Below are 24,646 nucleotides of genomic sequence, written 5' to 3'. Positions count from 1 at the left end.
TAATGTGAGCCAGGCCGGGTGTGGTGGCTCATGGCTATAATCCCAGCACTTTGGGACGCCGAGGCAGGTGGATCATCTGAGGTCAGGAGTTCAAGACCAACCTGGCCAAAATGGCGAAACCCCACCTGTACTAAAAATACAAAAATTCACTGAGCATGGTGGCGGGCACCTGTAATCCCAGCTACTGGGGAGGCTGAGGCAGAAGAATTGCTTGAACCCAGGAGGTGGAGGTTGCAGTGAGCAGAGATGGTGCCATTGCACTCCAGCCTGGATGACAGAGCAAGACTGCATCTCAAAAAAAAAGGAAAGAAAGAAATATAATGTAAGCCATATGTGTATTTTTAAATTTTCTGCAAGCCACATTTTTAAAATAAATGTGAAATGAATTTTAATAAAATATTCTTCACCCAATATGTTCAAAACATTATTTCAATATGCATATAATCAATATAGAAGTACTAATGAGCTGTTTCACATTCTTTTATCATACTAAGTATTTGAAACCCAGTGTGTATTTTACATTTACAACTCTTTTCAGTTCATGTTAGATATATTCCCAGTGTCTAGTAGCCAAAGGCAGCCAGTAGCAGATACAGATATTAAAACAGAAAACATCTAGGGAATAATGGGGAAACTTTAGGCCTAAGTTTTTAAAATCAATACCAGATAATTATTCAGATTCAACTTTACTTTTACATATATATGTATTCTTTAAAAATTACATTGATATGGGAACTCGGAAAGTTCAAAATACATTTCCATTCTATGGCTTTAATCTTTACATCGTCAGAGCTAATGCAAGTGTGAAGTTTAGGATGCACTGTAAGTAATAGGATCTTCTAAATCTCACGCCCTCTTGTTCAGCTACCTACTCTATTTCTATTTCAGTTCCTCACTGTGGGGAGGGGACTTCTCTGAACCTGGGTTTCATCTCTTACTCTCTTTCATGGTAACCAGGTTTTCCTTTGTAGCACCTAGCACAATTAGTAAGTAATTAGTATTTATTGGCATATTAGTATTTATATGCATACGTATTTGTTTAACCCTATGTCTCCCACTAGATTATAAACTCCATGAAGATAGAACTTGTCTTTTGTTTAATAGTGCTTGGCAATAGTTAGTACTACAAAAAATATTTTTCTTTCTTATTCAACTCCTGTTAGCCATTGCCTGAGTTACTACAAATGTTTTTAAGTGAATAAATAAATAATAACTTACAGGGCCAAATGTGAAAGTGGCAATATATAGCTTGTTTTGATTTTTTATTCCATCCTCCCATCCTAAAACAATTACAGGCACTAAGTTTCCAAATGACATCTGAAACAGTACTAAGGAATTCCTAGTCTGGGCAAAATCACTCAGTCAACAAATATTTATCAAGCACTTACTATTTGGTAGGCCCCGTTCTAGGCACAGGGGATACTCATCAACCTTACATTCGAGTGGGGGAGAAAGAGCTAATAAATACATACGCAGCATATTAGATGACACAAAATTAGCAGGACAAAAAGAACTGGGGGTGTGGGGGTGAAAGAAGCTATAATATATAATTATTACTATATATAATAATATAATTATTGGATAGTCAGAAAAAACCTCTTGAGTAAGAGAACATTTGAAAAGAAGCACAAAGGTAGCAAGGGAGTAAGGCAGGCAGCTCTTCTCTGGGACCTGAACATTCAAAGTAATGAGAGTAGCAGGTACGAAGGCCCTGAGATAGCAATGTACAAGGTGCGTTTGAGAAATAGCACACAGGCCAGCGTGGCTGAAGCTGAGACAGCAGGGGGAGAGTGGTAGCAACTGAAGTCAGAGGTAGCAATTAAGGACTTTGACTTCGCATGAAATGGGAGATTATTAAGGATAATAAAACGATTTCACTACTTTATGTGAGTCGCAGCATCTTTTTAAAGAAGTATCTGTTTTTTAAAAGGGGGAGATGACTAGAAAAATAAATAGTATTAGATAAATAGAGAAAACACGAAAACGTTCTAGATTAAGACAGTGATTCCAGAACTAAGGATCCACAGAGGCAAGAATGCAGAAAGTGTGTGTTTCAGAGAAGTGGGTAGACCAGTGGTTTGGACTAGTGGATTTGGCTAGGGAGTTTGAGAGTAGTGAGGTGAGATTAGGGAGGGCTATGAATGCCAGGTGAGTGCGCAAATTCCATTATATAAGCAGTAAGGAGTCACTACAGACTTTCCAAAAATACATACACGTTCCACCTGGCCCACAGGTTAGCAACATTCCATTGCCCTGGACCTATTTCCTTTCCTATAAGTTACAGGTTTCTGAAGATTCTACCTAGCGAACATATTACTTTTAAACGAGTATTAATAAATTATCTTACCAAGATTATAATCAAAGGAATCTGTAATTGCTAATTATTTCTGATTAAAAGATAAAAAGTTTTGCACTGAATTGACATAATTCTAACTCAAAGTAAATATACAGATAGACATGGATATAGATGTGAAGTGTGATTTCTGTTAGGGCGTTTTAAACATAAAAAACCTTATGAGTTCTCCTCCCTCCCCCTACCCTTAATGCCTTGAAGGCCTCTTCCTGGGACTTCAGGGATCCCTTCAGGGAACTAATGACCTAGGCTGTGTTTGGGGGGCTTTCTGGATTTATAGCTGGAAGGGTGCCACAGAGGCGTCTCTACTTGGGCTCAGATTCACTTTGTGTTCAATGTTTTGGCAATTTCCTCACCTCCCCACTCCATCTGTTGACATTACTGCAGCACTGACCATCTGGTTACTAGGTTGGAGGATACTCCCTCAGGCTTCTTTGAGGCAGAATTAATGCTCCAGTGATTAGCTAGTAGAAGAAGCTTGTCATAAAAAGAATAAGCCCTTTCCCTGCTTTTTCTCCATTCTTTGGTTATCGCTGGTAGTCGGTGATAATCACTTCTGTGAGTCTGTATCAATCTCATCTGGGCAGCTTGAAGCTCATCTCCTGAAATCAAAGTTTCCATAATGCAACTGACCCACAAGGGTGAAATGACATGAACACTTTAACCATCCATTTATCATTTATTCATTCATTCAACCAACATGTATTTGGCAAGAGGCAGCAGAGCTAGCCTAACTATACATCCCAGTTGGCCCAGGACAACTCCAGCTAACTCTTGTTGTTTTGATACCATTATTAATTATTTCTCTTTTATTCTCATAAGTGTTCCAGTTTGGACAATCAATTACATGGGCATCCTTAGCAGGGCACAGTGTTTAAGAGCATCTTTAAAACATTGTCTTTAAGAACCTGTGGTTAAGAGAATATCTGTGTTCAAATCCTGGTTCCACCACTTACAAGCTGTGTGACCTCAAGCAAGTGACTTAATCTCCCTATGTCTTCTTTCATCAATCTGTAAAATGAGACTAGTAATAGAACTTATGTCATGTAGTTAGTGTGAGAATTGGAAGGTTACTCTACATAAAGACATATAACCGGCATGGTAAAAGGGTTAACAATTACTATGTGAAGATGCATCCAGTTTCTGACCTCACAGAGATTACCTAGCAAACTAATGACTTTATAAAGAAAAGAAGTTTCTCATTAACAGAGACTGAAATGCTACCATACAATACATTCCTTTTTTTTTTTTTTTTTTTTTTGGGACAGAATCTAGCTCTGTTGCTCAGGCTGGAGCACAGTGGTGCCACCTTAGCTAATTACAACCTCCACCTCCCAGGTTCAAGCAATTCTCCTGCCTCAGTCTCCCAAATAGCTGGGATTATAGGCATCCACCACCACACCCGGCTAATTTTTATATTTTTAGTAGAGACAAGGTTTTGTCATATTGGCCAGACTGGTCTCGAACTCCTGACCTCAGGTAATCCACCCACCTCAGACTTCTGAAGTGCTGGGATTACAGGCATGAGCCAGAGTGCCCAGACAATATTTTTAAATATTATAAAATATTCTTTATCAAATTGCGTAGAAGAAAAGAAAGTTTGATAGGTAATAGATATACAAATAGGTCAGGCCAATTAAAAGTGTCTTGAAAAAATTAATATTGTGAAAACGAAAGGATCTTAATGACATTGATAAAATCTCACCCTAAAAGAGATTAAATTAAAAAGCACCCTACTCGAACCAGTCCAGCGAGATTTCATTAGCATGCTCTCATTACTGGCATAATCAGCTTCAAAGTCACTAAGCCTCTGAAAGGAAAATGTGTTGCTTATTCTTAATAAAATGGCATAAAAGTGGATCATTAGTCACCAAACATGATAGACTTACCTTTTCCATTTGTTGGTATCTCACATTGTAGATGGCAATTAAAATGGAATCCAGGGAAAGAAGGGGTGGTTTGTATAGCAATGGATTATGAAACAAAGTACTGGATTATTCACAGCTTGACATTCAGGAAACATTCTGCTCCTTACAGAATATGGCACGTGGGCCACAGAGTCTTCCTGTGTGCTACCTTCTCGGTGAAGAAGAGCACCCCCACGTTTCTTTTCCTAGGAGCTAACCACAGTAAACCCATTACACACTTTAGCAGAAGGGCTCATTCTAAAGGTCTTTGGATTTTAATCATTTTAAATTTCCTGTTATGCTTCGGGCTCTTCAACACAAAGTGAATATTATACTCTTTGGTTTTACATAATTATATTCAATTGTCATATTTCAACAGGACATTATTTGTGACTTTAGATGGGTCGTAATGGTTTTTCATTGTTAGCAGTAAAGTCAATAATTACAGACACACCACCTAACCTACTTGTGTAAAGGCATTTTTGGTACTAGGAGATTCAGTGTCTGATCAACGGTCCTGGATAGCAAGTAATGTATCCCCCAAATAATGAAAAGTGACAAGAAAATAAATATGTTTACTTCAGAAATAAATGGAAAATTAGTGCTATCTAAAATGTAGTCTTAAGTCTCATCTGTGTACATAAAATAAAATGAGTTTTATGTACCAGTTACTCAAATTTATCTTCCACTCCATTTGTACAGTAATTAAACCTTTATACTCAGTAATATAAAAATTGGTAATTAACCTCTTTGCAAAATATTAAAGTGCTCCTAAATGTACAATAAGTCTCCTTCCCTGTCTCATTGTTTTTCCCTTCATGTACCTCTCATGTAATTATTTCAATGATTGAGTTCAGTGTGAGGAGGTTTATGCCTAGGAAAGGTGCTCACCAGTAATGTGCCTCAGTTCCCATAATAGCAAGATCGAGAAGGTTCCTTAGTCTCCCGGAATGTCACGTTGAACATCTCAGTTCTATATTTTGCCCTGACATTTGCATTATATCAGCTGATCATTGTCTTGCCCTAATTTTCCATTTTAATATTTTAGTGACCTTCTATGTTAGGTACAGGTTATTTAGAAGTGTTCCTCCAAGGCCAGATACTTTTTCCTTGGACAATTTATTTTTAACAACTTTTAGTGATTCTCTCACTTCACCACCCTCCCTGTCATAAGTCCATGCAATCCCAATTCCTTTCTGCTAATCTGCACTGTCTGCACAGTCAAGATATAAAGTAAGAATACCTATTTGAACATGTAGTGAGAACTTTACTTCTCTGCCAAAAATGAAGGAAAATGCTGCCACTTTTGTATATCTCATGTTTTTTATTCTACAGCCTCACTCATTTCATGTCATGTTTTAGTGCAGTTTTCTGGACTAACTGCTTATTTTCTCATTGATTAAACTGCCTATTTGCTCATTGGAATCAGAACCACATTTTCTTCCTTGAGGGTCTGACTAGAAGATTAAATTATGTTCATGTGAGAATCAAGTTCTACCTAAGAAATGAGTTAGAGGAGTCATGGGCAGCAATATCTATCTGGATGCTACACCGTGAAAAAGGAAGGGAGGTTATGCCTTTCTGCCCCGATGGGGTAGCAGAGACCTTAGGAACTGAGGTAGATGTCCCCATGGTTATTAGCTCCACTGAATATTTTGTTCAAAAATTGGCTGCCGGACAGGTGTGGTGGTACACGCCTGTAGTCCCAGCTACCCGGGAGGCTGAGGCAAGAGAATCTCTTGAGCCCAGGAATTTGAGGCTATACTAAACTAAGATCACACCACTGCACTCCAACAAAGCAAGACCCTGTCTCTAAATTTTAACAAAATTCAGTGCTTATGAATAGAGACTAATATAGGAAGTTATAAGTATTTCCTCAGGATAGAATGCTTTCCACCATAATTGACTTCACATCCTGTATTTTTGTGTGTGTGGACTTAAGCTTTAAATATTTGAAACACAGACAATGATTAGGTCCTGCAAATGTGTGAGTCGAGATAATAGTGGATATAACATTCCCTTCCAGAGTGTAAGAAAAGGCACCACAGAAGTGAGCAACCCTGAAGCACAGCTTGGCCCAGTTTGGCAGGTCTCTGTGAGTTAGCAGCAAACTCACGTGACCACACTCTGTAGTGCCTTCTGTTTCTGTTTCACCCCATTAATTGTGCTAAAGAAATGCACTTGACACCTATGCTGTGTAATCTCATTTAGCCCCAATAGCTACAAAAGTACTAACCCCATTAAATTGAGGCATTTCAAACTGAGCCAAACGTTGCACTCCAGTAAATGCAGTAGGCATTGGTTATAATGGGAATTCTCCATTATTCATAATGGGAACTGCAGGAGTTTGTTCATGCAGATCAAATGTGTCCCACCAAGGCAAGAAATATGGAAAAGTGTGTGTTGCTGTATTACCTTGTAATTTCAAAGCCTTCCCGTCTGAATCTTATTTCCATGCTGTTTCCTCTTGACTTTGGTTCTTTCACAAAGGAAAATTAAGAACGCAAATGTAAACATTAAGTTAAAACACAACTGAACAAAGTGCCAAAGTTAATTGGAGCATCTGAAAATGAAACATTTGGCAGTTGCAGTGGCCTCTTGATAATAATGCGCAGTAACTCTCTGTAAGCTGATCCTGTCTGAAGAGCAGCAGGCGCATGGCCCCTGGCCATGAAGTCTATCTCAAAGCGCCAGGGTCAGCAAAGCAGAATACAAACCCAGGCTTTCTGAATACCAGGTTAGGGCTCATGTCACTGTGCCACAGGAGTTTCTGTGGAAAGGCTACTTTTAAAAAGTGGCCATTAAAAATCCAGGTGGATCCTATCTAGGGCAGTAATGGAAACACTGATCTATGAGGAGCAGGAAGGAATTGTTAAACCACTGAGTAGAAATGTTACATTGCGCCCGGCGCGGTGGCTCACGCCTCTAATCCCAGCACTTTGGGAGGTTAATGCGGGTGGATCACGAGGTCAGGAGATCGAGACCATCCTGGCTAACACGGTGAAACCCGGTCTCTACTAAAAATTCAAAAAATCAGCCGGGCCTAGTGGCGGGCGCCTGTAGTCTCAGCTACTAGGGAGGCTAGCCAGGAGAATGGCGTGAACCCAGGAGGCGGAGCTTGCAGTGAGCCGAGACGGCGCCACTGCGCGATTTACACACACACCTCTCTCCCTGTAACAATTCGGTAGTCCTGATAACAGCAAATAAGCAAAGTCTAAGTAGGAGGCTTTACCGACAGTCCCACCTAGAGGCAGGAGAGTGAACCAGCTAGAAAATATTTTATTCATACTTCTTCCAGAAAGGCTCCACTGGAGTTTGAACTCAATTTATGTTATACTTTTCTTATTATTTTTGTATTAGTTTTCCTGAAACTAATACAAGGTAAGAAAGTGTTGGTTCCACTAAAAATGTCCTGAAACCTGCCAAGCACAGTGGCTCACACCTATAATCCCAGCACTTTGGGAAGCCAAGGCAGGCAGATCACTTGAGCCAGGAGTTCAAGACTAGCCTGGCCAAAATGATGAAACCCCGTCTCTACTAAAAATACAAAAATTAGCAGGACATGGTAGCACACACCTGTAATCCCAGCTACTCAGGAAGCTGAGACATGAGAATCGCTTGAACCTGGGAGACAGAGGTTACAGTGATCAGAGATCACGCCACTGCACTCCTGCCTGGGTGAGAGAGCAAGACTCTATCTAAAATAAAAACAAGGCCGGGCGCGGTGGCTCAAGCCTGTAATCCCAGCACTTTGGGAGGTCGAGACGGGCGGATCACGAGGTCAGGAGATCGAGACCATCCTGGCTAACACAGTGAAACCCCGTCTCTACTAAAAATACAAAAACTTAGCCGGGTGAGGTGGCGGGCGCCTGTAGTCCCAGCTACTCGGGAGGCTGAGGCAGGAGAATGGCGTGAACCCGGGAGGCGGAGCTTGCAGTGAGCTGAGATCCGGCCACTGCACTCCAGCCTGGGTGACAGAGCGAGACTCCGTCTCAAAAAAAATAAAATAAAATAAAATAAAATAAAATAAAATAAAAACAAAAACAAATAAATAATAAACTGTCCTGGAACCATTATGGGGTTAAAGCAAGAGGCAGGGCTGGTTTCCAGGATTTTCTGTCTAATCTCCAGTGAGCCACAGACCTATTCCTGATCAACTTCAGAATAAACACATCAATAAAGAAATGTAAGGCTGTCCGACCTTACCATTTCTGTAGAATTTTATTTGAAGAGAAGTTTCTCCTTTCTCCAGGCCCCATATTGTTTATACAACAAGACCTTTCCAGTAAATGCCCACAACCACTACCATCAACTAAAATGTTTTCCCATTAATGCTTTCAATGGTAATCAGTATTTAACAGGGCACTTAGGAATATTTTTTGATCAACCATTGTTTAGATATTCCCATTTATAATTACTCTTGTGAAGGATCGCCTCAGGGTATCAGCTGATCCTAAGAAATTATCCAGGAGCCATGAGTGTGTAATAATTTAGTCTTAAACCTGGATAGGTCAGTATTGGGTAGGACTTTTCTTAGCTGCATAATGGGGAGAATAAAAAGAATATGGAAAGAAGTTACATAACACATCCTGGGTCACAAACAGAGGTAAGACTTGAACACAGACCTGACATCAAAGCCCATGCCAGTAGGACTTAAAAAAGGTAGACTGGACTACCTGCGTTTGAATCATTAGTGATGCTTATCAATGGGCCTCACGGAAGAACCTTGGAATCAGAATCTCTGGAGGTAGATGCCAGGCACCTGCATTGTTATCAAGTGCTCCAGTGATTACCATCCACTGTACAGAGCCATACAGCCTCCTGACGCTGGAAGAAAATTACAGTGCTCAAAGTGCGGGGCAGGGTGTACATCTGGATCTAAATCACTGAGCAACCACAGGGTTTCAAGAGAGGGTCAAAACAAAGACTTTCTGCTCTCTGTGGCTAAGTGAACACTAAGTTTGCACTGTTCTCAGATCTCCAAAGAGACTTTGGTGTATGGGGGATGGGGGTGGGGGAAAGGGAGTGTGAAATAAAAGGAGAAAGTGAATTTGATGATTTGATTGATGAAAGTTGAAAAGCTCATTGTAAGGCCTAGCCTACAGTTGATTAAAAAACAATGGATCAGGAAGATTAGAACTTGCCTCAGTCCTCAACCATTTTCCTCAGGCTTTAATGGGATATTGCCATCCAGTAATTCATTATAAATGAATTTCTGTTGCATAAATGCTTAGCAACAACTTCTTTTTAAAAAAAAAAATTTGTAACTCCTCAATGAGGATTCAATGCTGCTTCTTCTAAGACAGTCTGAAATATATTCACAGCTGAAAATTCAGCTAACCGCATTTCCCAACTAGCCACATTCTATAGAAAACTCTAAGCCCTGCAAATGAGTACAGACTTGACAATAGTGCTCAAGGCTGGAAATACTATTCATCGGAAAAGAACGCTCCCTCCAATTGGTGGGCTATTATTCTGCTAGGTTTGTGTTTGGATAATTATAAGATGGCTATGTTTTTCTTCCCCAGTCTCAGGAGGCCCAGGTGCTGAAACAATTGGCAGAGAAGAGGGAACACGAGCGAGAAGTCCTTCAGAAGGCTTTGGAGGAGAACAACAACTTCAGCAAGATGGCGGAGGAAAAGCTGATCCTGAAAATGGAACAAATTAAGGAAAACCGTGAGGCTAATCTAGCTGCTATTATTGAACGTCTGCAGGAAAAGGTAATCTCAGCAGAGTCCTGAGCAGATGGATATATTCATATGCAACACAGCTGGGTGAACTTCCATATGCCTGGGCACCAGAGACTAAGTCAAAATTTGTTGCAGGTGTGAGGACAACTAACTCCCATGGGCAGGGTCTCACAGTGCAGCAATGACTTAGCAGGGGGTGCAACATGGTAGAGGAGTGGGAATCCAACATTAAGGCTGGAATTTTTTCAATTTTTCCCATGATGAGTGGATTTAGGGAGGCTGATTCATGCTTTTGAAATGTGTAAGACTTCTATAGAAGCCTCACGAGGCAATCTATAAGAAAAATGTGACGTCAGAAATATTAATGTCAGTATATTATATTGATATAAATATTTGATTTAATATTTATATTAAATTTAATATTTATATTTATATGGCTTTAAATAGATATATTTAATTAAAATATTAAATTAGAAAAATATATTTGCCAGGAAAGGCCAGGGTATTTATGAACACTGGTAAGCCATTGGGTATAACAGCATCACATGGGACCATAGCAAAGATTGGCTCATAGGGGATGTTTCATCCAGTTCTGGTATCCTGGTGCCCTTCTCCTCAACAACCTAAATGTATACTCATTCCCATGAGTCAGGAGGAGCTGTGCTGGAGTTGCTCTGAAAAACGCTCTCTTTCACTTTTGTACTCTCTATGCTGTTTCCCACCTATCCCCTCAAAACACCTTTCCTTTGAAAATATACAGTATAGCTATGAGTAGTTTAGCTGTGTCCATTTCCAGAAATTGGATTAAGCATTGAGAAACAGGATGTTTGAGAAAGATGCCTCAATCCTTTTCTGAGCAGTCAGTCATGCTTCCCGCCAGTAGCGAGTGCCTTTGTGTGATAAGCATTGGAGATGCAGAGCAAAACAGGAGTGTGCCTGTCATCAGAGCCCTAAGAGTTTAGTCAGATGAGCCTCCTGTTTTCTGACTATTTCTCAGAGTTTCATGTCTTCTATTAGAGATGTCCCATCTCATCTAAGGTTCAAACAACCTTATCCTAGGGTTCTGATGATTCTGTTTTCATTCTCAGTCTCTGACTGCAAATACCCAGCTAGAAACAAAGGAAATCAGGCATGAAACCTTTTAAGGATACAATTGCATGGAGTCTTCATTTGTGCTCTTGAGGAATTTTTGAAAGCATTGCTGGGGAAGGGTGTGTGGGCTCTGATGCGGCAGTAAGACACTGAGGTTCTCAGAGGTACATGGACGAGGACTGCTGACTTGGGCAAGAGCTGGAATAGTTATCTGATGCCTGATCCAAAACATGAAAGTTTGGATTAAATTTTTATTTATAAGCTGGTATTTTTATACTCTCAGAACAATGTCATTGCTTTTCACCCAAATGAGTCAAGTCACAATTTGGAAGAGGCAACAGAATTTGGCTCTCTCCAGGTGATTTATGGTGGTATAGGAACATATGTTTTACTCAGATACAGGAGAGCAAAGTTCCATTTGCTGAAGTTTACTCCCATGACCATAAACCAGTCAGTCTTCTGCCATCTGCCCGCATTTTGCACTTCTCTAGAGAACTAAGGATGTTCCTGCTTGACCAGTGCTCGTAACATGGACAGCAGAGGGCCACTGTGTGATCTCTTTGAGATCACTGTGACTCAACCTTCATCTCACATCCTAGGCCCTAAAAAAATTAAGTGATGTTGCTAGGAACGGTACCTGCTGATCTCATTGCAGCATTCTCAATTAGGCCTCAATGCAAGATTTTTATCACTGGAAGTCCCAGAGCATTTTTATTTTTCAAATTGCACATACCCAAACACAGGGCATAGCCTCCTTTTTTTGTTTGTTTGTTTTTTTGAGACAGAGTCTCTCTCCGTCACCCAGGCTGGAGTGCAGTGGCACGATCTCAGCTCATTGCAATCTTTGCCTCCTGGGTTCAAGTAATTCTCATGCCTCAGCCTCCCAAGTAGCTGAGATTACAGGCGTATAGCACCTCGCCCAGCTAATTTTTGTATTTTTAGTAGAGACAGGGTTTTGCCGTGTTGGCCAAGCTGGTCTCAAACTCCTGACCTCAAGTTATCCACCCGCCTTGGCCTCCCAAAGTACTGGGATTACAGGTGTGAGCCACAGTGCCCAGACAGGGCATATCCTTCTTGATTTCAATTGTAAAATAGTTCATAAAATTTCCATATTTTATCTAGTATTTCCAGAAGTGCTAGCTTTTAATAGGCCATTTTTTTCTTCTCTGTGTGTTTTTCTCTTTACACAGCCCAGCCATGCTCAGCTCGTTTTCTCAGTCTTTCCACTCCCACCCAAATTTAGTGCCCTCCCCCATACATACATACATGCACACCTGCAGACCACTTTTCCTGCAAATAATCAACCCAAAGAGTGCTTAAAATTCCTGACATCAACCCGCAGAATCTCCAAGGATGCGACCCAGCTTCCATGCATTTTGAAAACTCTCCGTATGATTCCAATATGCAGCCAGATTTGCGAACTAGTGGTTTGTAGCCTTTTCTGATTTAAATCTCAGCTGTCAGCATTCTATCCCATATCAAATAATGCAGCCAAGATAATTCCTAGGACCACATTTTTTTCTGGTATTTCATACCTAATGAGGTGTTTTTCAAATCTAATAGGATCTTTGGCCAGTGTCAGTCAAGATCTTTTATCTCCTCAGTAAAGAGGAAATACCAAATTTACTTTTATTTGATGTATATCACATAGGTGGATTTAGTACAAAATTGTTGTTTACATATTGTGAATGTGTTTGTGTATACTAAAACTACTTTGCTTTTTCCTAAAATAAGACAAAGTTTTATATTATAAGCAATATTTAGCATTTTGTTTGAATGAAGTTATTCCTATGAAACTAGAAATTTAAAAGAGGGTCAGTAATAACAGTAAAGCCAAAAGGCATGAAACTGCCAATGTAACATAAGCTGTTCTGAAATCTACCATATCAAAAGATAATTATGCTGGGCATGGTGGCTCACACCTGTAATCCCAGCACTTTGGGAGGCCAAAGCAAGAGAATTGCTTGAGGCCAGGAGTTCAAGACCAGCCTGGGAAATATAACAATACCTCATCAAACAAAAATTTAAAAATTAGCCAGCAGTGGTGACACATGCCTGTAGTCCTAGCTACTCCAGAGGCTGAGGTGAAAGGATCGCTTGGGCCAAAGAGTTCGAGACGGCAGTGAGCTAATATCGTCCCACTGCACTTCAACCTGAGAAAGAGAACAAGATCCTGTCTCTAAAACAAAAAGAGAAAAAAAAATGACTACTTCTGAAATGATACCTATTAATGAGTTAATCATTCAATGAATATGTCCTGAGTCCCTACTATATGCTTAGGAACCTTTGTAATATCAAAGGTATTTACCAACCATGTCTTTCCCAACACAGACAATAAATAATTCAACAATAAATAATATAGCACCAACAATTAGAGAATAAGACAACATGTAGTATGGTCCAATATAGACAGTAAATGCAAAGACACTGAATAATATCAGTAAAAGCAAATTCACATCAAGGTAAATTCACACCATGCGCCCACCCTTTTGATAGCCCTCACTGGCCCTATCAATGAAGCAAGAGACATGATACAACTTTGTGCAAGCTTTTCCACAATCTGCCTACCATTCAGCACTCAGTCCCTTTTCCCTTCAATTAAGAGAATTGAGCATTCAAGCATATTTTCACCATGATGCCCATAATGGTATCTTCAATGTCACTGACAGACAAATTCCCATAAACTCCTCAGAGCCCCAGCCATGTTAGCTCAAAGCCTTTAGCTCAAACTGAAAGCCTAAAGCAAAAGCAGCCCTGGCTGCACTTCAGAATCTACTGGACAGCTCTTTAGGGATTCTGATTTAATTGTCTGGAATTGGGCCAAGGACCTTGTATTATTTTAAAGGCTCACTAGTAGGCTCTAATAGTTAGCCATGGTTGAGAACTACTGTGCTAAATGTTTCTTAAATATGGTTTGTGATGTCATCATAAATTGTATGTTAGTATTTTTTGTCTTTGTTGCATAAGTGTTCTTTCTTCCTCCAAAGAAGAATGTTACACTCATTTTTTATTTCAGTTTCCTGTTTTTATAGCACCTCATCTTAACACTCCAGGCTATTACATAGAAAAGAATCAAATGCGGAGAAGGCTGTGGGAGAAGGGATGCGTGTGCCACAAAGACCTGCATTAGCTGATCTATTGATGTCACATCCAGGACCCAAAAGACTAGTCAGTGGATTATGACTGATACACTAGTGAAGTTAAAAATGTTCTTATTCTTAGAGTGATATGAGAAGTAGAAAGAGGGAGAAACGGAGAAGGGGAGGAGAGGGGAAGAGAGGAAGCAGAGAGAAAGGAAAGAGAGGGAGGAAAGACACTTGTTCTTGCCATACAGGAATGATTTAAGACACTTTCTTCCTCTCCTGATGTGTCCCTTTCTCCCCTAATGCACTACGCAGCATCCTGCAGGAAATTCACCACCTGACCCTTTTAGGAACCCTGAGTAGCAGGAGCTCCAAATGACCCAGTCAGGAATTGCAGTGAGACAGTTAGTTTTGAAAAATCAGTTAACATAGGTATAATCATTTTGACAACAATACCTCTACTCACTAAACATATAAGTTTAATGTCAAATATTTAAATGTAAACTTATTGACCAATCTTTTGATGTAGTTGGGCCCAATATCTTTTCAAAAAATTGATCAGTTAATGGGAGTTCTATGGGGGTTTCTTTTCTTGCCATTATTCACACTCATGTCACATTAGCTATGATTTGCAGTTTTAATTTCTTTAAAATAGAGCAGGGACTAAAACCATTTGCAAAATAACCTGGATATAGACTTTTTACAACTTTTCCATAGCTTTTATAGTTTATTCACCCAATATCTACTAAATAGTTCACTTTCTCACGTATTTCCAAAGGTTTCTCTCGACCCTCACAATTCTCCATCAGTGTAGCATTTAATTAAATTAGATAGTTAAATTTTCAAATGCAAATTGCTAAACAGGTGTGGAAATGCCATTGGCAACACAACCAATGAGAAGGAAAGTATGTGGCGATACTAGGGAAGAGCCTTTTCCTCTCAAGCAACTCAGCCTTTAGGAGCCATCAGACAGCAGGACAATGGAAGGAACTGAGAGGGTTAACATGGCAAGTCACTGAAGAGGACTTCTACTGAACCTTGTTTAATTCCCCACTTAAACCAGATTGTATCATAGTTTCTTTCTTTTGTAATTCTACTATATCATCTTAGTCAGTGCCAAGACTTCCGAGCTCATAACATGGTAACAAATACCAAAGGAGCTTTCAGTATTGTTTAGGAAGGAGAGAAGCAAGTAACCCAGACAAACTTGACAACAGCTTTCCCCTATCCAACCATGAAGTACAGTACTTAGGAAATAAAAGAAATTGTTTCACTATAATTCATCATTTCACTTCTAATATCTAGAAAATGTCAAATGAAAATATTATAGCCATTATTTTAGTGGCAATAGTAGAACATAATACAATGTAACTTAAAATGATAAAAATATTTTCAGGGAATAAGATTCTGTGATTCTTTCCCTAAGAGGTAATTTTGATAATATGTAACTCTTCTATAAATGTCAGTAGTCTTGGGGACACAGGTGGTGTTTGGTTACATGGAAAAGTTCCTTAGTGGTGATTTCTGAGATTTTAGTGCACCCGACACCCAAGCAGTGTACACTGTGCCCAATATGCAGTCTTTTATCCCTCGCCCCCACTCCCAACCTTCCCCCACAGGTCTCCAAAGTCCGTTATATCACTCTTACATCTTTGCATCCTCATAGCTTAGCTCTCACTTATAAGTGAGAGCATGTGATATTTAGTGCTCCATTCCTGAGTTACTTTACTTAGAATAATGGCCTCCAGCTCCACCCAAGTTGCTGCAAAAGACACTATTTAGTTCCGTTTTATGGCTGAGTAGTACTCCATGGTGTATATATACCACATTTTATTCATCCACTTGTTGGTCAATGGACACTTAGGATGGCTCCATATCTTTGCAATTTCAAGTTGTGTTGCTATAAGCATGCATGAGCCTGTGTCTTTTTCATATAATTACTTCTTTTCCTTTGGGTAGACACCCAGTAGTGGGATTGCTGGATCAACTGATAGTTCTACTTCTAGTTCTTTATGTTTTCCATAGTGGTCATACTAATTTACATTCCGATCAACAGTGTAAAAGTGTTCCCTTTTCATCACAGCCATGCCAACACCTATTGTTTTCTTGGCTTTTTAATTATGGCCATTCTTGCAGGAGTGAGGTGGTATTTCATTGTGGTTTTAATTTGCATTTCCATGATGTTGATAATATTTAACTCTTTAGTTATAGATTTCAGCTATTATCAATTTACAACTATTGTATTATTTTCATCTTTTGTTTTCCTATGGTTCTGATTCACAAATAGCATTTGTGCAACCACTTACTATTGAACATATCTGATGAATGAATAATGAAATAGGAAAATGGATTAAAACTAGCCTTTATTAATTGTTTGCTATAGGCCAGACATTTTTGGATGTACTATCACATTTCGTCCAAACAACAACGCTAGAAGAAAATACTGTGATTATCCCCATTTCACATGTAAGGAATCTGGTCTTTAGAAAGGTTAAGTCATTTGGCCAAGATCACAAGTAGACCACAGAGACTAGATTTGAATGAAAATCTCTTAGACTCCAAACCTTTTTACTAGCTGCCCATGACTCCCGATCACCGTCATCTCAATGCATGAACATGTGCTTTCTTAGCTCACACAACTCACTCCTGACCCCTCTTTTATATTGCAAGTGCATAGTCATCAGTAAGAAGAAGGATTTTTGATTATATTGACCTCGTCTTGAATTTAATTAGGCTCATATGACAGAATTCCATAGATGAAATTGGTATCCTAGGTCATATAGTCCAAGTCCTTGTTTCTATTTGATACCTAGTGAGATTAAAGGGACATTAAAAAGTAAAGAAAGAAAAGACTCCATATTTCTTACCTTCCAGGAGAGAAACCTTTCTATGAAATTAGAGGAAAGAATTAGAGGACCAGAATTTTTCCCAAAATCAACTTTCATACTTTTTTTCATATAAAAGGCATAGTTGCACACAATGCTAACATACTGCATTACATTTCCTTTATATGGATGGGAGGAAGGGGGTAAATTGCAGAAAACATTGTAAATTTAGATATGCTTGGGCCTCTGACAGTGGCTAGCAAATATCAGGAGCTCAATAATGAAATAAATATTATCAAAGAGTAGTCTTCTTGATGAACCTTCTCTGAGTATCACAACTGCCTTAGGAACCTCTGGATTCAAGGTCTGATGATTGCAAACAGTGAGCTGATAAGAAAAACAGACTGTGTGGGAAATTATATGCTTCCTGCATGACTGCCTTTGGTTCTCCCACATTTGAAATAAAGTCACATTAACATTTCATGAGTAGATATTTGATAATGTGAATGTAAAGTGTTCGAATAATAGAGTGACTAAAATGCCTGAAAACAAATAATTTTTAATTAGAAACTCATAATTATTTATTTTCTCTTTTTCCACATTATTTCAAGCTCACAAATTATATTTATTCTTTCCTATGGCAAAATCCATTTCGTTAACACTAATTTTGAGTTTAACAAGAAGTGTACTCCAAAGTAGTCTAATAATACTAATTATAATGTTTCCTGCTATGTTATCATTTGAATTTATATGAATCTTTAGACTTGAGGCTTCTTTTTCCTAGCATAGTGATGGTCTGGGCTTTTTCTCAATTTTTGCCAGAGCTCAGCTCTCACTAATTAGTTTCTTTCTGCATGAGAAAAGAATTTGCTTCATCTTTTTCCTCATAATAGCAGAACAAAAAGAAGAATCAGCGGCATCCATGCTAATTTCCCCTGTGACATTTCCAAACAGGATTTGATTTCTCTATACATGCCTTTTTCCTTCTCTTCATGGTTTTTGAACATACGCAAAAGCTCATTTAAACCAATTAAATAAAATTGTTTTTAATCTCTTTCTCTAGAGTCGACTTCCTGCTTACTCCAACTCTGTATCTTTGAAGGAAATGTAGGGTGGTTATGCCTTTTTTTCTCCCAGAATCTACACTTGAAAAGACACATTTTTCCATGCAACTATAAAATGTTCTCCTCACTCAACATCGAAATTGTATAGCAGCGATTAAGAGGGTGAGCTGTAGAGCCAGGTTCCCTGGGTTTAAATCCCACTTGTTAGTATCATGAACATGGGCAAGTTACTTTACCATTCCTGTGTTTCAGTTTCTTCATCTGCAAAATGGGGACAATAATAGAATGTCCACTATAGGATTATTGTGAGGATTAAGGGACCTAATACGGGTAAAACCTGTACTGATGCAGGTCGGGTACATATTAAGTGTCTAATAAATATTCATTATTATAATATAAAGAAGCCTATAAATATAGACCCCTTGCGATTAATAGAGTTTAATGATAAGATTTACTTTATAGCTGGTCAAGTTTATTTCCCCTGAACTAAAAGAATCTATGGAGTCTCAAGTAATTTCTGGAGCTTCAGAGGGAAGGAGAGAAGCAATATAAACAACATTCTAAACAGAAATATAAATAATACCAATAATAATTAGCATCTTAAAATTTCAATTCGATGAACATTTATTTAGCACCTATGATATATGCAAGACACTGTGATTTTAGTCATCTGAGGTATAGCCATATACTAAAATATACTGGGGCCACATTTTCTCCATCAGTTCCCTCCTCAGGAAGTTCAGTTCCCAACTCAAGGCTAGTACCTTCGTTCCTTACGTAAATAAACATCCACCAGTCACATGCTATCTGCAAAGCTCTCTGCTAGGCCCTGCAAATGGAAGAAAAATGAGAAAACATAGTCCAGGCCCTCAATGAGCTTACAGTCAAATATAACAGAGGAGACAAGAACAGAGAGGGTCATAATAGAAGCTAGAATAAAAGGAAAGACTTATGCAGGTGTTCAAATGGAAAGTGAGATAAGTTTGCAGATTAGTCTTTGCAGTCTCACAAAAATCTTTGTGGAGAAAAGGACAGTGGTCACAGGGTTTAAAGAGTACGTTTACAAATCCTGACCAGTGGAGATGAAAGACTAGCATTGAAAATTGCATGACAAGACAATTCCACTACACTGAAACATCAAGTGTGTGTAGGAAAAGATGGGGGTTATGACTGGAAAAGTCACTTGGACTGCAGTTATGAAGGACCTTGACAAACATTCCAAGAGTTTAAGAAGCAGTATAGAAAGTCTTCATCCTGAATCTAGCCCTCCCAGAGTGTCCGTCAGGATTATAAAGTCCTTAAAATATTAGTCAAAAGGAATGGCATCATTAGAAATGATAGAGAAACAATAATGTGATGTTTTATTGCCTTTCTCTGGATTTACACTGTGATCCTAATCTTCAAAATTATCTTAATAACATGAACTTTTGGTCATAGTTTTAAACAAAAACAGTGTTAAATATATTTTTTAAAACACGATAAGTCTTGTAAGATCTTTTCTAACATGACATTTTATGGGGCCTATATTTTCCTCTCTTCTGAAATGAGAAAAGCTCCTAAAAGTAGACAACAAACTGGGTTACTTCTAGTCAAGCACATGGTACGCAAAGGACCAGACAACAAGGGCCTATGACATTTCTTCTTCCTTTTGTGTTTTTTAGGAGAGGCATGCTGCGGAGGTGCGCAGGAACAAGGAACTCCAGGTTGAACTGTCTGGCTGAAGCAAGGGAGGGTCTGGCACGCCCCACAATAGTAAATCCCCCTGCCTATATTATAATGGATCATGCGATATCAGGATGGGGAATGTATGACATGGTTTAAAAAGAACTCATTATAAAAAAAAAAAAAAAACAGAATCAAAAATTTAAAAAAATCAATGCGGTCTCTTTGCAGAATGTTTTGCTTGATGTTTAAAAAATACCTTGGATCTTATTTTGTAAATACTTACATTTTTGTTAAAAAATACAAGTATTGCATTATGCAAGTTATTTCATAATCTTACATGTCCTGTAACAGGCTTTTGATGTTGTGTCTTTCCACTCAAATGAATTTGCTAGGTCTGTTCTTTTTGAAGCTCCCCATGTCTAACTCCATTCCAAAAGAAAAATGAGGTCAGTAGACAGTCTATGGTGCTAGAAACCCACCATTGCCTAATGACCTAGAAGGCTTTGTTATCTCTGAGCTTGACTAAGACCATACCTAGATCACAGGTATTATGACTCCACATGAACCTTCACATTTGTTCGCTCATAATCTACTTACTGCCTAAAAACTACAAAACCAGGCTAAGAAATACCACCAGTTAGAGCATTTACTTCTGCTTCTCCTGGATTATGTGCTACAAATGTGCTTTGACTTTAGAAAGGGATGGATGAGAAGACAGATCTGAGACCAATCTGGGTAGAAGCAAAAAGTTGAACCTTTGAAAGTGCTGAACACAAATCCAAATTCGAATGGTTCAAGTAGCCGTGAAATCGCTCTTCATAAAGTGGGCTTAATTCTCTAGTTTAAGTTCTTTTGATGGAATGAATTAATTAATGTGTCAGGTGGCTTATTTGTGGATGCCATGATTGATGATGTTCATTTTAAGCTCTTACCTATAGTACAAGTACATGATGCTACTGAATATTTTTCCACTTGGAAACTGTGAGCTGGTTGTTGCATTAAAACACACATACAAACAAAATCAAAAACACTGCGGACTTTCACTCAAGCTGGTCTTTCTTCCCCAGTGTAAGGCAATCCTGCCTACTAACAACACCAACAACAAAACACTCCATCTGTGAAGCTGACGCAGTTAAGGGGGCTAGGCAGGGCATTTGTGCCAACTAAGAATCACCAGATACCCAACATAAGTACCTATCGCAGTTTTGAAGTCGTTTCTCCCCAACTCCCAACTCCTGAAGGTTGCTGCCTGCATATTTACTCTTCATTAGTGCTATTTTCCTGTATGTCATTGTGAGCAAGCTGTGATTAATAAAGAATTGGAGTTCTGTGAACTAATAAAGGTTTGGTCTGTTCTCTTGCCCCTTGGTGTGTCTGACCCTGGCGTTCAGATTTTAAAAGGGTGGCCACTGAATTAGACAGTCTCACAGGCAAAGAGATAATAAGGAGAGTTTGAAGGAAACCAGTGCCCCGCTGAGTCATTTCCCTTTGGGAGAAGCAGGCCGCATCTCTTTTCTCGTGCCCTCTGATGGACCAACACAGTGGGAGAGGTCTTCAATCTGCTCCCCTTAAAAATATACAGGACTGAACAAGGTACCGCAAGATTCAGACTGATGATTCTGAGGGAGAGAGCCCTTTCTGAAACATTGAAGGTTCCTGGCATTATCTCAAGTTCTCCCCTGTGGCCCACAGAACTCCTCCCCCAGCCTAGGCCGTCTGTTAAGATGTGATCCCTGCCGTACTCTGCTGAATTTTGTACTGCCAATAAACACACGGCACACATGGGCACAGCAGGGTCCTATCAGTGACCCAGATGGATCTTACAGGACCGAAGGAACCACATCCAGTTTTAGCAGAAAATCAGAAATAATTGAAACCACACAGACTTGTGAATAAGTACTGTGGGCTGTGGTCCATAGGAGCTCTAACAAGCCAAGTTTAGGGTTGCGGCCACCTGGTGTCTATTTTGAATATCCTTTAATATTTGTGGGAATCTAACACTGCTACAGACGATGCCCATGCTTGATGTGATACACATGAGCTTCCAATGAGCATGACATGAGCTGTCTCTTCATACTGGTTTTATATAGCTTAGTTTGGAAAACATTACTCATTGGGTCAGACCCTGTCATAAGCCCTGGAAACATGAACTTGAATGACCACAAGAAGCTCACAGTCCAGTAGCTTATTTGGGCCCCAAAACAGCAAACACAATATGTTGGTCAGCCTCTGCAGCATATTGGGGGGAAATAGATCATTTCTAAGAAGTTTCTGAAATATTAGAAATAGTTGACAAACTTCTCACAGTACCTTGTATGAGAACTGAAACTGCTGACCAGTCCAACTGCCTAATCTCAAAGATGAAGAAGCAGGCTGGGCACGGTGACTCATGCCTGTAATCCCAACGCTTTTGGAGGCCAAGGCAGGCAGATCACTTGCAGGGAGGAGTTTGAGACCAGCCTGGGAAATAAGGTGAAACATCATTTCTACAAAAAGTAGCAAGGCATGGTGGGGAGCACCCATAGTCTCAGCTACTTGAAAGGCTGAGATAGGAGAATGACCTGAGCCTGGGGAGATCAAGGCTGCAGTGAGCTGAGCTCGCACCACTGAGTGCGCACCAGCCTGGGTGACAGAATGAGACCCTGTCTCAAAAAAAAAAAAAAAAAAAAAAAAACAAAGAAAGTGAAAAAGCAGAGGAAGGAAAGGTGAGTGGTTGGCTCCAGACCACAGTGCCTACATCTCATGACTTCTCCCCTTATTTGAGGTTCCTCAGAAGAACATCTCCAAGTTGGGTGCAGCGTATACTGCTTGGGTGATGGGTATACCAAACTCTCACAAGTAACCACTAAAGTACTTATGTAACCAAATACCACCTGTTCCCCAAAAACCTATGGAAATAAAAAAGCAAAAAAAAAAAAAAAATTTAAAAAGAAAAATTAATAAAAGAGTGTAATTCACAGTGGGGGTAAAAAAAGAACACCTCCAAACCCTCCAGACCAGGGAGGGAGAATTGTATCTAGGAAGCTTCCCTAGATCAGGGGGCCTCAAATGTCAGTGTGCTTATGAGTTACATGAAGGGTTTGTTAAAAAACAGATTGCTCAGTCCTGCCTCCAGGGCTTTGGATTCCTGAGGTCTCTGGAAGCCTGAATATGTGTGTTTCTAACACATTCCCAGAAGATGCTAATACTGTTGTCTGCAGCCCTCACTTGAGAAGCCCTGCTGTCAACAATGCAACTGATCCAGGTGTGTGGATTCTCTGTGGCTGCCACACTGAGGGCATCGTTTCAATTAGGACATGTTCCATTGGAGGCAGGGCATGAAAAGAAACTCATTCACTCTTATTCAAAAATGTTTGGGAGTGGGAGGATGCAAAGGAATCCAAAAAAAAAAAAAAAAAAAAGCAAGAAGAACAGCTGTGTTTTGCAGGATAATAAAACAATGGAAGCAATCGTGCACCCAGGGGCTGGAATAGAGCTGAGGTGGAATCAGAGTACCAATGTCTTGGCATCTCTCACACAACATGATTTCAGTAAGTCTCAAAAATATGAAGATGCTCCCCACCTTTTAACAGTGCTTTTTGCGAGGATTTGCCATTCTGTGAATTACCCAGTTTGTTAGCCTGGTTCCATTTACAGATTTTTTTTTTTTTTTTTTTTTTTTTTTTACAGCGTCTTGGCTTCTTCAGCACTGTGTTTAAATTGCATAAATGTCTTTGAAGTGTTCTGTGAAAATTCACAAAGTTCCATTGGTTTGATGATTCACCCTCCTCTCCTATCTCTTCTACACCCAAAAATGTATGGAACAACTGAATGTTGACAAAGGTCATTCTCTTTCCTAGCAAAAGTCTGGCCTTTGTGCTCTTCATTAGCCTTCACAACACTTGAGAGGAGAAAACAATGGGGGGAAAAGTGCTAACAGGCATATTGTGACCCATCTACCCTCCTCCCCCTGAGGGAGAGGTTGAAAAGGGGGAGACATGACTTCTGTGGCTTTAGCAGCCAAATAACCCATCATCTCTCTGTTCCTAGCCCCTGGACAGGACATCCTTGACGTCTAATCAGGCCGTTTGCTGAAACTGCTGAGGCAAGCACAGAGCCCAGAGCAAAGATAAGGCCCCCAAGCTCCCCCAAATTACGTGAGTCGTCTTGGATTCCTCACTGTCCCCCATCACCCACCTCCAGTTGAGTATCAAATAGTGTCAATATGACCTCCACACTGTCCCGCAGTCCTTGCTTCTTTTCTACTTCCAGAACCACCGTCTAGTTTGGGTCCTGGTAGACACTTGTAGCAGCCTTCTAACAAGTCTCCTTTGCTTCAATCCACAGCCCCGACACATAGTGATCAAGTCTCTCCAGGACTCTACTGCCCCTCCCCTCTATCTGCAGAATGCAGTCTGCACTCCTCTATATGTCACTAAAGTGCTCATAAACCATCTCTCTTTCCTCAAGAACACTACTCTTGGCCAGGCACCGTGGCTAACACTTATAATCCCAGCACCATGGGAGGCCAAGGCGGGAGAATCACTTGAGCCCAGGGGTTCAAGACTAGCCTGAGCAACACAGCGAAAACTTGTCTCTATGAAAAATTGAAAAATTAACTGGTTGGATGTGGTGGCTCACACCTGTAATCCCAGCATTGTGAGAAGCCGAGGCAGGTGGATTACCTGAGCTCAGGAGTTCGAGACCAACCTGGCCAACATGGTGAAACCCCATGTCTGTTAAAAAAAACAAAAAATTAGCTGGTCATGGTGGCATGCACCTGTAGTCCCAGCTACTCAAGAGGCTGAGGTAGGACGATCACTTGGGTCCAGGTTGTCGAGGCTGCAGTGAGACATGATTGCACCACCGCACTTCAGACTGGGCAACACAGAAAGACCCTATCTCAAAACAAAACAAAACAAACACTACTCTCGTTGAACCCCAAACTATTCTCTCTGACATGCCAATGACATGACACTTCAGGCTTT

The 24,646-nt window shown here is 39.9% G+C and overlaps 1 protein-coding gene across 1 annotated transcript in view; it reads left to right on the top strand.

Moving 5' to 3' along the window:
- Positions 1-21,021, top strand: part of LOC105483542 (stathmin 2) — a 55,812-nt gene extending 34,791 nt beyond the window's left edge. Inside the window, exons 4-5 of the mRNA XM_011744425.3 lie at positions 9,789-9,980; positions 19,676-21,021. Coding sequence (XP_011742727.1) covers positions 9,789-9,980; positions 19,676-19,735 — 252 coding nt within the window. The 3' untranslated portion in view covers positions 19,736-21,021. The remainder of the gene's footprint in view (positions 1-9,788; positions 9,981-19,675) is intronic.
- The last annotated feature ends 3,625 nt before the right edge of the window (positions 21,022-24,646 follow it).

The sequence above is a fragment of the Macaca nemestrina genome, chromosome 8 (genome assembly GCF_043159975.1).
Source record: "Macaca nemestrina isolate mMacNem1 chromosome 8, mMacNem.hap1, whole genome shotgun sequence".
NCBI lineage: Eukaryota > Metazoa > Chordata > Mammalia > Primates > Cercopithecidae > Macaca > Macaca nemestrina.
Note: the sequence above shows the minus strand (reverse complement) of the source record. Positions and strands in the feature narration are given on the sequence as shown.